At 36.9% G+C, this 15325-nt stretch overlaps 1 protein-coding gene across 3 annotated transcripts in view; it reads left to right on the forward strand.

The window, feature by feature from the left end:
- The window catches only part of AEBP2 (AE binding protein 2), a 74438-nt gene that overhangs the window by 33062 nt on the left and 26051 nt on the right, over positions 1 to 15325 (forward strand). For all 3 annotated transcript variants that reach the window (XM_033430272.2, XM_033430273.2, XM_004270941.3), the window contains exons 4-5: positions 8943 to 9129; positions 12209 to 12333. In XM_033430272.2, the coding sequence (XP_033286163.1) occupies positions 8943 to 9129; positions 12209 to 12333 (312 nt within the window). The remainder of the gene's footprint in view (positions 1 to 8942; positions 9130 to 12208; positions 12334 to 15325) is intronic.

Raw genomic sequence — 15325 nt, forward strand, 5'->3', positions numbered from 1 at the left:
ACATTCTACTTTCAGCGCTTTCTACTCTTTATTCTATCAGTCAGTCAATCATCTGTCTACAGAATGACTCATGTATTATGTTATTCTTTTTTTTTTAATAAATTTATTTAATTTTTGGCTGCATTGGGTCTTTGTTGCTGCACGTGGGTTTTCCCTAGTTGCAGCGAGCGGGGGCTACTCTTCGTTGCAGTGCGCAGGCTTCTCATTGTGGTGGCTTCTCTACTTGCAGAGCATGGGCTCTAGGCACACGGGCTTCAGTAGTTGTGGCACGAGGGCTTAGTAGTTGTGGCTTGCAGGCTCTAGAGTGCAAGCTTACTAGTTGTGGCGCACGGACTTAGTTGCTCCGCGGCATGTGGGATCTTCCCGGACCAGGGCTCGAACATGTGTCCCCTGCACTGGCAGGTGGATTCTTAACCACTGCGCCACCAGGGAAGCTGTATGTTATTCTTTGGCTTATCATACATGACTATCATTTTGATGCTCATCTAATACAGATTTTTATATATTTATCAGTTTTTGCTCATGTGGCTTCTGGAGCAACTGTCTAAAGATTCAGATGGTAAAAGTCCATTGGAGTGTTGGTAATGGCAAAGGCTAGAAACTGGAAGTCTGTAAGACCTAATTGAGTTGACATGGGAAATAAATGAAAGTCATGGATGTGTCATTTATGTTTAAGTTACATTTGATGTTTCTTAAACTTGTTGTTTTGTGCTTGAGAAGAAGTTAATGTCATATGAAAATAATTGATCATGTCAGCTCGTTATGAAATTTTAGTTTTGTAAAATCAAACATACTCCTAAAATGTAAATATAGTTTTTTCTTTTAATAATGTTTATTTTTTATAATTAAAGTGCAAAGATTATTCCTAGATAAGCACCTTCTGCCCCAGCCTCTCCCCATATTCTCTTTGTCTTGTGTATACACCCTTGCTTTGTATGTGCATTTAGAGTTTGTGTGAAGGGGAGTTGCTGCTGCCATTTTGTTTAACGTAGTGAAACCTTTTATTATTAAACGTTTGGAAAACATTACATGTGTTTATAGGACTAGCATTTTGGAATTCTTTCAACTATTCTCTGGTCTTCTTTTTTTTAAGTGTGATTTTGATTTTTCTTAGTCATTTGGTATTAAGCTTTATCATGGCTAATTGGCTTCAACTCACCATGCTCAGAAATATTTTACTTAACTGAAGAAAATAAAAATTAGTCATACATAGCATGTTTGGTGATCGTTTTGATTTCCTTTTTTGCCAGTGTGGCAGTGGCTTGTCTGGACAAATTTGTATAGTATGTTAGAAATTACATAGTTGAACTTTTCAGATAGGCTCCATAGTTTTTTTTTTCTTCCTACATGTTTCTCCCCTACTCTAGTATTTCTGTTTACTTTGAACACAGTACTTGTCGTCACTTAGTTGTCAAGGGTTAATGAATTTATTGTAAGTTTTCCTCAGCAGCTAGTCTCCAGCAGCTCAACATGATTGGCTTCGTTCATAATAGTGACACATCTGAGTGACTTCTTATTGTGATAGAGTATTGCTTGAAAAACTCAGATTTTCTTTCAGGCCTTATACATGAAATAGACAGTCTTTAGGTGTTTTGGAATCAAGAACGTAGCCTAAATTGTCGATGAAGAGAAAAGAAATTTTATCAAACCAGACTTAAACTATCATATCTTTATTCCTGTGGGTGGCTTACAGTTGTGCACACAGGCAAATTCTGGTAATTTTTACAGGACATAGTGATGCTAATAATACATCATTCACTGCGATGGGTGATGCAATAATTTCCTTCTTCAGTTCCTTTGTAACCTGTTTTATAATGTTAGTCGATACTGATAATTTAAAAAACCTTCTGCTTTTTCCCCCCAGCATTTTTGAGGTATAATTGACAAATAAAATTGTAAGATACTTAAAAGTATACGTCGTGATGATTTGATATGCATTAGTCAATTGTGAAAGTATTCCCTCCATCTAGTTAATTAATACATCCATCACCTCACAGATATATGTATAAAATACATTTTAAAATTATATATATTTATTATGTATCTTTTTAAATTATATATATGTGTATATATATATTTTTTTGTGAGAATCTTTTGCTTTTCAACAGACATTCTCTGTAATAACACAAAGCTTAAAGCACCCTGTTCTAGCTTTAATTCTCTGTGTGTATGTCTCTGTGTGTCTGTGTATTTGAAGCTCTCATGTTCCCTAGCCTCGGCAGACAGTTTTTAGCAGGCTCCCACTGACCAAAGATGGTACAGTTTGAGTAAAATAAGGAAAATAGCTGCAGTGAACATGATGATACTGAAAAACAAAAGGTGATTCCTCTCCCCTCCAGAAATGAAAAACCGATTGCTCACTGTTGAGAATGGTAGGGATCTCATTATTTGGAAATCTGGTAAGAATCAAGAGGTAGTTCTTTTTTTACTATATGAGCTGTGCCACTTGGTATTCAAATTCTGGTGCCTGAGTTGCACCCATGACCAATTAAATTAGAATCTCTGGGATGTGCTGCCTGTCATTGCTATATTTAAAGAAATCTTTCTGGTGATTTGGGTGTGTACCCAGGCTTAAGAACTTCTGTTTACAAGATATTTCTCTTATGGGGGGACCTGTAAGAGAAATACCGCTTATTATAACACTAGGTGAACTTTGTTAGTTATAAAAGCTGATAACTAAGCAATATTTCTCTGGTAAATGAGGTTACCAATTCAGTGCTCGTTGAAAGGAGGGAAAAAGGCACAGGGGAAGAAAGATGTATGCTGTGTTTACTATGTGCATGTTGCATATGGGATCTTGTTTTTACTCTTTCTTCTCTGGGCCTCCTTGATATGACACTTGCCTGTTGTTCATCCCCACCCAGACTCAGTGGCTGCTTCTTCCCAGTCTGCTTTGCTGACCTCTGTTCTGCCTCACTTCTAAATGTTGGAGAGTGCTGTCAAAAATTCTCACCCTAGGGCTTCCCTGGTGGCAGCAGTGGTTGAGAGTCCGCCTGCCGATGCAGGGGACAGGCTCAGCGGCCATGGCTCACGGGCCCAGCCGCTCCACGGCATGTGGGATCTTCCCGGACCAGGGCACAAACCCGTGTCCCCTGCATCGGCAGGCGGACTCTCAACCACTGTGCCACTAGGGAAGCCCCATAGTCCTTTGGTTTTAAATACTGTGTATATTCTGATTACTCCCAGATTACCTCTAGCCCTGACTTTCCCTCTTGGATTCCAGAATAGAATATTCAGCTTGGATGTCTAATAGGGCATTTTGAACTTAACATGTACAAAATCTTGGTTTTCCATTTCAAACATGGTTCTGTTTTAGACTCAGTAAATACTAAGGTCTTCCATCCAGTTACCCTGACTTTAAGAGCCCTGAAATAGTCTTGATTCTTCTCTTAACTTTTCCTATACTGCCCCACCGCCCCATGCATTAGCAAATCCTATCGATTTGCTTGCCTCTCAGGGTATTTTGAATATTATTACTACTTCTCACTCTGTTATTCCCAGTTCTTCTAAGGTTCACTTAGTTATTACTATTTGAAATCCTTGATAACTCCTCTCTAAATTAAAATCTATTTCTTAGCATGATGCATAATATCATATCTGATACTTACCTGCTTCTCTACTCTCATTCAATCCCTTACTTTACCTTCATAGGAAATTGTGTTCCAGCCATACTATATTACTTGTAGATCTCAAATGGGTCACATTTTGCCCTCATTGTGGTTTTGTATAGGCTGTGCTTTCTACCTGAGAATCTTAAAAGCTTTTTGTTTTGGAAAGATTTTAGAATTACAGAAAGGTTGCAAAGATGGTACAGAGGGTACCAATGTACCTTCACCCAGTTTTTTTCCCCCGATCTTATCATCTCACATTCTGTGGTACATTTGTCAAAACTAGGAAACCAGCGTTTCTACCTGGAATTTTTGTTTTCCTTTAGATTACCTGCTAATAAATACTACCATATCTTCTGTGAAACTGGTGTTTTCTGCTCTATGTTTCAGTCGCCCCTTGTAGATTTTCATACTACTTAACGGGAATATGAGTATGAATAAGACAGTCTTTGTACTAGCAAAGAAAGTCTTAGTGTTGCTTCATTCGAACAAATCTGTTTGAAAAAACTGTCATTCCACGTTTCAAATTTTATAACAGCTACTTGCCCACAAGAGTAGCTGACATATTGAATGTTTCAGTGGATTTGGGAGACAGAACATTTAAAACACTCAATGTCCAACAACCAGTTTTTTCCCTGATTGTTGAAACAGGCTTTTTTTTTTTTAAACCAGAGCACCATGTGTGGTAGCTTGAGTTCCGTAGTCATTGTTGTATGTGTGGGTGAAACATTGAATATTTGAACAGTAAAATCACTCAGCACTGTGAGATGCTTGTGTTAAGGGGAGTGAAGGCACTAAGACCATTTGAGGCAGCAGATTTGTCTCTCACCTTGTTCTCTGGGATAAACAGTAAATGAGTGGAATATTGATTAGATGGTGCTTAAAATTACTTTCTCTGTTAGGGTAAAAGAATTTGTGTTTTAGTGAAAGGTGTGTGATTCTGTTGTATTTCTTTTCATTAAAAGTACTCTTTTGGGGCTTCCGTGGTGGCGCAGTGGTTGAGAGTCTGCCTGCCGATGAAGGGGACACAGGTTCGTGCCCCGGCCTGGGAAGATCCCACATGCCGCGCAGCGGCTGGGCCCGTGAGCCATGGCTGCTGAGCCTGCGCGTCCGGAGCCTGTGCTCCGCAACGGGAGAGGCCACAACAGTGAGAGGCCCGCGTACCGTAAAAAAAAAAAAAAAAAAAAAAGTACTCTTTTTCTCTCATTCTAAATTCTCATTGTACTTTCTATATTTTCTTTTTTAGATTTGTTTTTTATTCTTGACTGATGAATAATCAAAATCAAAGATAAAACAATTTTCTGTTAGAATTCTCATTATTGATTTTATGTCCTGAGCATTGAATCATTGCTGATTAAAATAAACTTGTGAAATTTACTCTCTCACTTCTAGATACTACCAGGGCTTATTCTTTGTAGTTTTGAAGGAACCCAGGACAAAATGGATCTGTTAGCCTATTTGGGCCCTTGTAATTAAGGATAATCCTGGGTGGATTCATATCACAAAATCCCTTTCAATTTAAACCTGAGGACTTGGACCAGAACTGTTATTATCATTGCTGCTTTAACTGTAGTCACGTAGCAAGCAGTTCTAAAATTTGAAATGTGGAGTTTCTCAACAAATTTTTTTGAATAACCAGTACTAAACTGGGAATCCAAGGGCAAAGACTATTTTATTTATATCGTATTCCTTGAAGTATCTGACACATGGGACACAAATTATGCTTATTCAAAGTATGTTTTTATTTTTTATTTATTTTTAAAAATTTATTTATTATTTTTGGCTGCGTTGGGTCTTCGTTGCTGTACGTGGGCTTTCTCTAGTTGCGGTGAGCGGGGGCTACTCTTCATTGTGGTGTGCGGGCTTCTGATTGCGGTGGCTTCTCTTGTTGCAGAGCACGGGCTCTAGGCGCACGGGTTTCAGTAGTTGTGGCTCACGGGCTGTAGAGCGCAGGCTCAGTAGCTGTGGCTCGCGGGCTCTAGAGCGCAAGCTCAGTAGTTGAGGTGCACGGGCTTAGCTGCTCTGTGGCATGTGGGATCTTCCTGGACCAGGGCTTGAACCTGTGTCCCCCGCATTGGCAGGCAGATTCTTAACCACTGCACCACCAGGGAAGCCCTAAAGTATGTTTTTAGGATAGGTGTTAGGAAATACAGGGATGACATCTAAAATTGAAAAGAAAAATAAGTACTGCATGGCTTAGTCTATGGCAGTACTGTAGAATGGAAATATGTGTGACCCAAATGTGTTGTTTAAAATTTTCCAGTGCTGTGTTAAAAATAATTGAAAAAAGTGAAAATAATTTAAGTAATATCTTTGACTTAACTGATTATGTCATTTCAGCACCTTATCAATATACAGTATAATTAATAAGATGTTCTGCTTTTTTGGTACTAAATCTTCCAAATTTGGTGTGTATTTTATACTTAACAACACTTTTTAATTCAGACTAGCCACAATTTAAGTGCTCAGTAGCTGTATGTGTCTAATGACTAAAATGTATTGGACAGTGCAAAACTAACCCATTAGGGCAATTCTACTTCATCACCCTTAATTCAGGTGCTAAACAATTCATCTTTATTTAATTTATTTTTCTAACCATTTTTTAAAAATCGAAGTATTGTTAATTTACAGTGTTGTGTTAGCTACAAGTGTACAGCTAAGTGATTCAGTTATACATACATATATATAAAATGTATATATATTCTTTTTCAGATTATTTTCCATTATTGGTTATTACAAGATATTAAATATAGTTCTCTTGCTACACAGTAGGCTTTGTTGTTTATCTGTTTTATATATAGTAGTGTGTATATGTTAATCCCAAACTCTTAACACCACCCCCATCTTCATCTGTATTTAGATTTCATAAAATTTGCAGTTGGAGAAGTAGATTCACACACTCAAGTTTTCGAAACATATTTAAAACTTTTTCAGTAAACTGAATATCAGGTTTTAAATTAAAATTAAAAGTTATTAAGGAAATACAAATAAAAACCACTATGAGATAACACTTCATACTCACTAGGATGGTTTTAATAAAATAAATGGAAAATAACAAGTCTGGGCAAGGATGTGGAGCTATCCTTGTATAACCTTGTATTTGTTTATACATTGTGAATACACTGAATACCACTGAATTGTATACTTTAAAATGCTATGTTATGTGAAATTCACCTCAACAAAATTAATAAAATTAAATAAAAATAAAAGTTCAGTTTCTTATAGTAGCCTTATTTAAAATGTTAAGTAGCAGCATCTGGCTAGTGGCTTCTGTAGTAGACTGTGGTGTTCTATGGCAATGTGGTAATCTACAGAAGACAGAAGCTTTAAAAACCATTATTCTTTTCTGGTACTCAAAATACGTGTAGTAAGTTTTTAAATTCTAAGAATTCAGCATCCGTTAGATGCTAAACTTCTCATGGTCAGAATCTGTAGCTGAACATTCTTGATGTAGGCTATCTGAGGACCACACTATTGATAGGATTGTAAGAATTAAATGAATTGGTAAGCACTGAATATGGCTAATTGCTTCTTTTCAGGGTTCCCATAACACTCTGTGCCTTACCCCTGACTATAGTCCTTTGAAGTTGTTGCTTTGTATGTATGTCTTGCTGATCACATGTAAGCACTTTCAGGGCAAGAACTGTGTCTTAATCATCCTTATACTTCTAGCATCTTACATAGTACTGAATATAGAATAGATAAGTATTTGAACTAAAATCTTGAGTCATTCCTCTGCCTCTTAACCTTTTGTTAGCAATTCTGAGTACAGTTAGAGCCCATAACATGTCTCTTGTATATTGAAATAAATAGAATAATTATTAATGGCACTATATAAGGATTTTGCTGTGAAATGTCTTAGCTAGCATTGTTTTTTGTCAGAATCTATAAGCCAGTGTATTTAGAAATACCTGTGATTTGCAAGATGCTTCTGGTAATATATGTATATTCATGAAAGTATGTTCCTGCCTTCAAAATGCATGGAAAAGATGAGTTAGGATAAATTATCTAATTATGCTCTGAAAGTGTGAGGATGTCCTCAAAAGAGGATGAGCTCCCTTTCACATGGGCAGATTTAGAGAGATTTTGTGAATAAAGTTATAATCTCAACTAAGAGAGGGTTGTAGTGTGTTTTTAGAAGTTTAAAATGGTAGAGGTACGGTACCTAGATTGAAAGAAAGAGCCTGGAAGCATGTGGATTTTTTTGTGGTATTATCTAGAAAAATGTAATTAAGTTGAACCACCTGGGAATAATGTGATGGATACATTTAGTAGCATACGTGGCAAATTTGCGTACTTGTAGTTTTGTTTTCAAGTCAGAAACTAAGCAACTTTAATAACTTACTAATAGAAGGCCACCAGCAAAATCCAGCTGTGGATTTTGCTATTTGGGGATCGTTTTGGAAAATGTTTGTTTTAATTAGTAACATTCATTTGTTAGAAGACCTGCAAATACTATTTTCTAAGATCTAACTAGAAATCACACACTTGCACTGTAGCTAATTTGAGCATTGTAATTTTAGTGATATCCAAACATTCTGCATTCATTGTTGGAATAGCAGATCTGCCAGGTGACTTGGGTAGTTAAGTTGACCTCTTGTTTTCTCAGTCTTGCAAGTACAGAAGGCTGAGGAGGCAGTATTTAATGGAACTTATAGAGGGTTGCGTAAGACCAACCCTGAGCATACAAGTTGTCTTCTCTGAGCGACTAGATCCAGTAGTTTAAAAGTCAGTATTATTGTATTTCTTTCTTGTCTGTTAAAACAGTGTAGAGCAGTTGGGAGCCTGATGAAGGTTTTGAAGTAGCATATATCTTTTTTTTTCTTTTTCTTGCGGCTCCGCGGCTTGCGGGATCTCAGTTCCCTGACCAGGGATTGAACTTGGTGAAAGCCTGGAATCATAACCACTAGGCCACTGGGGAACTCCCTGAAGTAGCATATATCTTAAAATAAAAATAACTTTGAAAATCCAGGAATCCCAGTAATTGTTCGATTATCTTATTCTTTGATGTGAAAACGACTTACTGCTCCTCTTAGAAAAGTGATTAACCTCCAGATTTTTCTGGGAAGAAGATTCCACTATTTTTGTCTTGCACATGGTGGGAAGAGCAGTAAACTAAGGAGTCATGAAAGTTTCCAGGCTCTGTCACTGGTTAATCTGTATTTTGTGCAACCTATAAAGTGAAAGGGTTGTACTAGTCCCTCATAGATCCTTTCTGGAATTAGTTCTGTAGTGTTACTGATTTACTTCTGAAAATATGAAATATTCACTCGTTCATATTTTGCTTCTATCCTATACAGCATCCCTGACATTTTTTTAAATTTTTTTATTTAGTGTGTTGTTGGTGGCTGCAATGCCAGCTTTGCTTCTCAGGGAGGGCTAGCTCGCCATGTACCCACACACTTCAGTCAGCAGAACTCCTCAAAAGTTTCTAGCCAGCCAAAGGCCAAAGAAGAATCTCCTTCTAAAGCTGGAATGAACAAAAGGAGGAAATTAAAGAACAAAAGACGACGCTCATTACGTAAGTGTCTCATTGAAAATCAGTGTGTATTAGATGGTTTTGTTTTTGTCTTGGGCTTTCATGCAAATTCAGTTTTTACCATTCTTCAACTCTGCTTATCTATTTTTGTTAACAGTAATGAACAGATAGGATCTTGGTCTTTCACTGTGAGAATTCAGTGATGTATGTTTTACCTCTAGTAGCTAAGGGAATGTAAGTATATGTGGCCTTAGAATCCAAGCTCTGTAATTAGATTTTGAGGGCTACTTTGATTCTCTTCTAAAGTAAGACCAATTATGGCAGTGTTGGTATTTCTGACAATATTTTAGAAAATTTGAACATGTTAAAGATAAAAATCAAGTAAAAGTTAAGTAACCTGTCTGCTCCAAATTGGTGTGTGTGAATAGCGAAGCTCTGTGTAGTCTGTGTCTCTACTTAACAGTCTTGCTGTGACACACATGTACAATGGTTATGGGCTTACTCATCAAATTATGCGATGTATCCTTGATATTTAGGATAGAACATAATTAGATGATTGTATACTTTTGAACCGCAGGCGAAGAGTCTCTATTTTTGTCGTCTTCAAAGGTATTTCATTATACAGCTCATTAAAAAAATGGTTGGGCACCCAATCTTAACTTGTGTATTTATACAGTATATATAGGTAACACTGCTAGTGTGCATTATAATTACCAAGAAGGAATACTGAAAAACAGAGATGAAAAAAATCCAGAAGTGATATTATTTTCTTCCCCACTCTATTGGATCATGACACACACCTGGTTTGGAGACTGTTATTTTAGTTGAGCATTCCTGACACTTTAATAGTGGACATAACATGGTTAAAGTCTGAATGCATAGAATCTGAAATTTGGGAGCTTTTATTATTCTGAATTTAATTCAAGTGATGACTTCTGTGTTTGAATCTTGAGTGAGGAGTGATATATTTGAATGATTTAGAGGGGTGAGTTATTGTAATTTTCTCCAAGTGCTTATCCTTCTCAGGAAAAAGCATATTTGGAGAGCATGGAGAAAGTATACATTTTTCCCCCTAGTAGCAACAGATCAAAATAGGAAGGGGATTTTGTTTCTCAGCTTTAGGTAAATTCATGACTTTTTTCTCTCCCATAAATCTCTCTTTTTAAAATTTAAAAAATGTTTTTAACTGATTTCCCATTGTCATTGCATTCTTAGTCTTGTGGGTTCTGTTAGTTTATCACTAGCTGGTGTTTTGTTTATTTCCTTTTGAGCAAAAAAATCCAATGAGAAAAGAGCTATTCATGTTGTTTTATTGAGTATGCCAGCTGTTAGATTTGTGTAGATGTACAGTGAACTCCATGAATAGTAGAGATAATTTCACTCCACATAGTGGTAAGTCAGAATAGTGTGGTAAATCAGCATACATGTAATTCAGAGTATGCTGTACTAGGAAATCAAGCCATTTCTTTTATTGGCGGTAAAATTTACTTTTTTTTTTTTTTTTTGCGGTACACGGGCCTCTCACTGTTGTGGCCTCTCCCGTTGCGGGGCACAGGCTCCGGACGCGCAGGCTCAGCGGCCATGGCTCACAGGCCTAGCCGCTCCACGGCATGTGGGATCCTCCTGGACCGGGGCACGATCCCGTGTCCCCAGCATCGGCAGGCAGACTCTCAACCACTGCTCCACCAGGGAAGCCCTAAAATTTACTTTTTAATTACAGATGATCTTGAGATATTTTACATATATTAGAAAGCTCCACAACTGTAAAATAATAAATTATTTTTCCTTACTTTGAACAGTGTTTTTCTTAGGAATAAAAACAACATGTTTATAATAATATTAGTGGGATAAAAATAGAAATTTTAAAAATGTTTTTATCAAATATTCAATGTTTAACTTTGTTATGATCAGACTAAAAGATTGCTTACTCTAAGTTTGTGAATTTATTTTTTAAAAAATGGTGTGAGCATATTAATCTAAACTGCGTTATGACTGAAGGCATTTTTCATATACATTTATTTTACTTATTCATAATCTATAGCTGTTATATTTCCATTTCTCAAATAAGGAAACAGTCTAAGGTAGATCAAGCAGTTTGTGCAAAGTCACATTGCTAATAACTGGTGGCATTGAGAGTTAGAAAGAATTTTGGTGGACTCATTGGCATTAAAAATGTATTTATGGGACTTCCTTGGCGGTCCAGTGGTTAAGACTCTGTACTTCCCCTGTAGGGGGCACAGGTTCACTCCCTGGTCGGGGTACTAAGATCTCGCATGCCAGGCAGCAGGGCCAAAAAATTAAAAACAAAAACAAAACAGTATTTATAATTTTCTTAGATTATTGTTAGAAGAGTTATTCTTATTTATTTATTTATTTTTTTTGTGGTACGCGGGCCTCTCACTGCTGTGGCCTCTCCCATTGCAGAGCACAGGCTCTGGACGCGCAGGCTTAGCGGCCATGGCTCACGGGCCCAGCCGCTCCGCGGCATGTGGGATTCTCCTGAACCGGGCACGAACCCGCGTCCCCTGCATCAGCAGGCAGACTCCCAACCACTGCACCATCAGGGAAGCCCTAGAAGAGTTATCCTAAGAAAATGCTTGTCAAAAATTCCAAAATAATTTGACCACTGTGTCAAATCTGGAAAAATTTTTGATTACATATTAATGTAAAATGTTCATGAAATGTATTTCATATGTTTGGCTGAGGTGAATGAGATCTGTGTGTAGTGCACAGATGGAGACATTTATGAGATTGTTGAAAATGTAGGACTGCTGCTCAGGAGAGATGCTGGAGTATAATATAAAATTATATGAAAAAGATAGTAGCTGAAATATGCAATCATGAGGTTGGAGGCTAGAACCTCACACACCAAGGGGCAGAATTAACCCACACTTACTCACTGGTTGGAGTTCTGCTTTTGTATATCCTTACCTTGTTAGCTAGGTTCTGTGTTTTGAAAGCAAAGAAAATCTTGCATTTAAACACTGGATAGGTACTTATTCGTTGTTTCAGTCTTTTTTACTTATTACATATTTTTGTGGGAAATGGACTACTAATATGGCTGCTTGGAGACTGTTATATTTTTCTAAATATTCTTTACCTCTTCTATATTGACTTTTAGCACGACCACATGATTTCTTCGATGCACAAACACTGGATGCGATAAGACATCGAGCCATATGCTTTAACCTCTCAGCTCATATAGAAAGTTTAGGGAAGGGACACAGTGTTGTTTTTCATAGTACTGTAAGTATTTGATTTTATTTTTCAAATATTTCCCACAATTTGACATTTTAATGATTATGATGATTTTTTTAGCCTTTAATTTGAACTATTTAAGTATATTGGGGTGGCATTTGGGCTACTAGGCATTTGAAGATCAGTCTCTGACCTTAAGTAAACTAGGTGTCTTTTCTGACCTCTGGTTTCCTTGCAGGTAAAGTTAGAGCGTTAGACTTCTTTTAACTCACATCCCTATGTGGTGCATGCTCCTCCATCACGCATAAAATGCACATCTAAAGTTTGTGTTAAATGAAAGGTTTATGAAGGAGGGAATTTTAATCTGTTTTGTTCTGTTAATGTATTCCAAGTGTCTAGAATTGTGCCTGACACATAGTAGGAACTCAGTGTATTTGTTGAATAACTATGTTGTTCTACTTGGAAAAAGGAAAGTATTGAATTTGAAAAGGCAATAATGAATTTATTTTTAGTTAACTAGGAGTTAATAGAGAGCTGTTCTTTCTTCTCATGCCCCCTGCCATTTTTATTATCCAGTCATCTTTATATTGCTATAGTTTGGTGTAGGTCAGTTAGTAGAAATAAACTTTAGACCAGACTTTTGGTGATTTGAATCCCTGGAAAGAGAGATTATTTAATTTTGCCTGTTGAAATAGAAAATATACTAAATTTAGGTTTTATTTTTATATTCTAATCAAAATGCATGAGAGTTTAAATATAAAAGATCAGTATTGATATCTCTACTGGTTTGAATCTCTTATTCTTCCCATCTCCTCTAATAATGAGGTTTTCTTGTATTTTCATTTTTTCTTTTATGTATACTTACAATTCAAAATGCCCAATTTTGATTTTGATTCCCCAAATTACAGGCAAGAAGGTAGAAGATTAGACACAAAGGAAAGGGAATCTTTTCTGAGATTGGAGCACATAATGGTGTGAGTGTGGGTTTAAGGAAAGTTGTACCATACTTACGCTCTTTTAAAGAATGTTGTAAACATAGTTATCTAAATAAGAATGAAGACAAAGTAAAAATGTCTGTGCTGGGAATTTTGCTGGGATTCAGCAAGATCAGGAGCTTGCTCAACAGTGATGGTTAAAGTCCTCCTTTGGAATTTGATAACATACGTTTATGATTTGGTAGGTCTGTAATTGTTCTTTTTTTTTTTTAAGTTGAAAGCTAACATTTATTATCCAAGTTTACATTTATGTATTGTTAATAGGAGATAGAAAATATTAATCATTTTATAAGTTGAAATAAGTGGAGGATTGACTGTAATCATAAAATATTTCATGATTTGATAAAATAGACTTTTAATTATCTTACTGAATAAAAGCATGTCAGATAAAAAATAAGTTAATTTTTTTATCCATGAGTTTTTTTTTAATTGAAGTATAGTTGATTTACAGTATTGTGTTAGGTTCATGTGTACAGCAAAGTAATTCAGCCGTATATATATACATATATATACACACGTATATTTTTTCAGATTATATTCCATTATAGGATATGACAAGATATTGAATATAATTCCCTGTGCTATACAGTAAATCCTAGTTTCTTATCTGTTTTACATATAGTATTTTGTATCTGTTAATCCCATACTTCTAATTTGTTCCCCCTTCCCTCCCTCTTCCCTTTGATAACCATAAGTTTGATTTCTATTATTATTTTTCTTTTTTAGTCAGTAAGATGTGGTCACCAAACCCAGAGTTGGCATTAGGGATAATTTGTTAATTTACTTAAGTATTGAGCACCTACATGTGCCAGGTACTAATGATACAGCAGTGAACAAAACGGGCTAAAACGAAACAAGAAACCATACCTACACTCCAGTGGAAGAGACATGATAAACAAGATAAATTAGTAAAATTAAAAACTTAAAAGGAAAAAAAAAAAACACAACTTAAAAGGAAGTGAGGGTATGAGCCATTCCGTTATTAGGGGGATGAGCATCATAGCCAGAGGGAAAATCAAGCATAAGATCCTCAAGTGGGGACATGCAAGTATGTCTGCAAAGCCGTGAGGAGGCCAGTGTGGCTGGAGGAAACAAGTGAGGCAGAGAAAGTAGGAGCAGTCGGAGAGGCAATGGGGAGAGTCTTGTTGGACTGAGACGTTGACTTTTGTTCTACGTGTATTGGGAAGCCATTGGAGGAGTTTGAGTAGCCATGCTCTATTGTGATTTCTTTTAAATAAAATTTTTATTGAGATATAATAAATACAGACTCACCCATTTAAAGTATACAAGGGAATTCTCTGGCGGTCCAGTGGCTCTCGCTGCCAGGCCTAGGTTCTGTCCCTGGTCAGGGAACTAAGCTCCCGCAAGCCACGCAGCACAGCCAAAAAAATACATATGCAATTCTGTGAGTTTTGACGGTTGTACTTACCTATGAAACCACCACACCACCACAGTTGAGCTGTAGGACAGTCCTGTCACGCAGAACATTCCTGGTGTAGCTTTGTAGTTCATCTCGGCCTCTGCCCCCTGCCCTAAGAGAACTCACTGATCTCTTTCCTCTCATGCAGGTTTTAATGTGCTCACTCTGGTTTCTGTACTGAGAACAGACGATAGGTCAGGGTTGGGGCGAGAAGGGATCAGTCTTTTCAGTATCTCAGGTGAGAAGAGGTCAGAATGGTTGAAGTGGAGATACTAAGAAGGGTTAGATTTTGGATATCTTTTGAAAGTGGTATTGACAAGAATTATGGATGGATCAGATGTCAGGTATGATAACGAGAGGGAAGGATGACTCCAATGTTTTTGGCCTGGGCAGCTAGCCAAAAGGATGGAGTTGCCATATAATAGAGGCTGTGAGGTGAGCAGATTCGGGGAGAGGGGAGTATCAAGAGCCATAATTTCAGCACATTCTATAGAACATCTCGTGCTTCTGTCATGTAGGCAGAAGGATTTAAGAGTTTGAGCTTAGAGGAAAGGTGTGGCTACAGATAAGAATAGAACTTTCTAGCATATTAGTGTTATTTAAAGGTATCAGACTGGATAAGATC

The sequence above is a fragment of the Orcinus orca genome, chromosome 11 (assembly GCF_937001465.1).
Source record: "Orcinus orca chromosome 11, mOrcOrc1.1, whole genome shotgun sequence".
Taxonomy (NCBI): Eukaryota; Metazoa; Chordata; class Mammalia; order Artiodactyla; family Delphinidae; genus Orcinus; species Orcinus orca.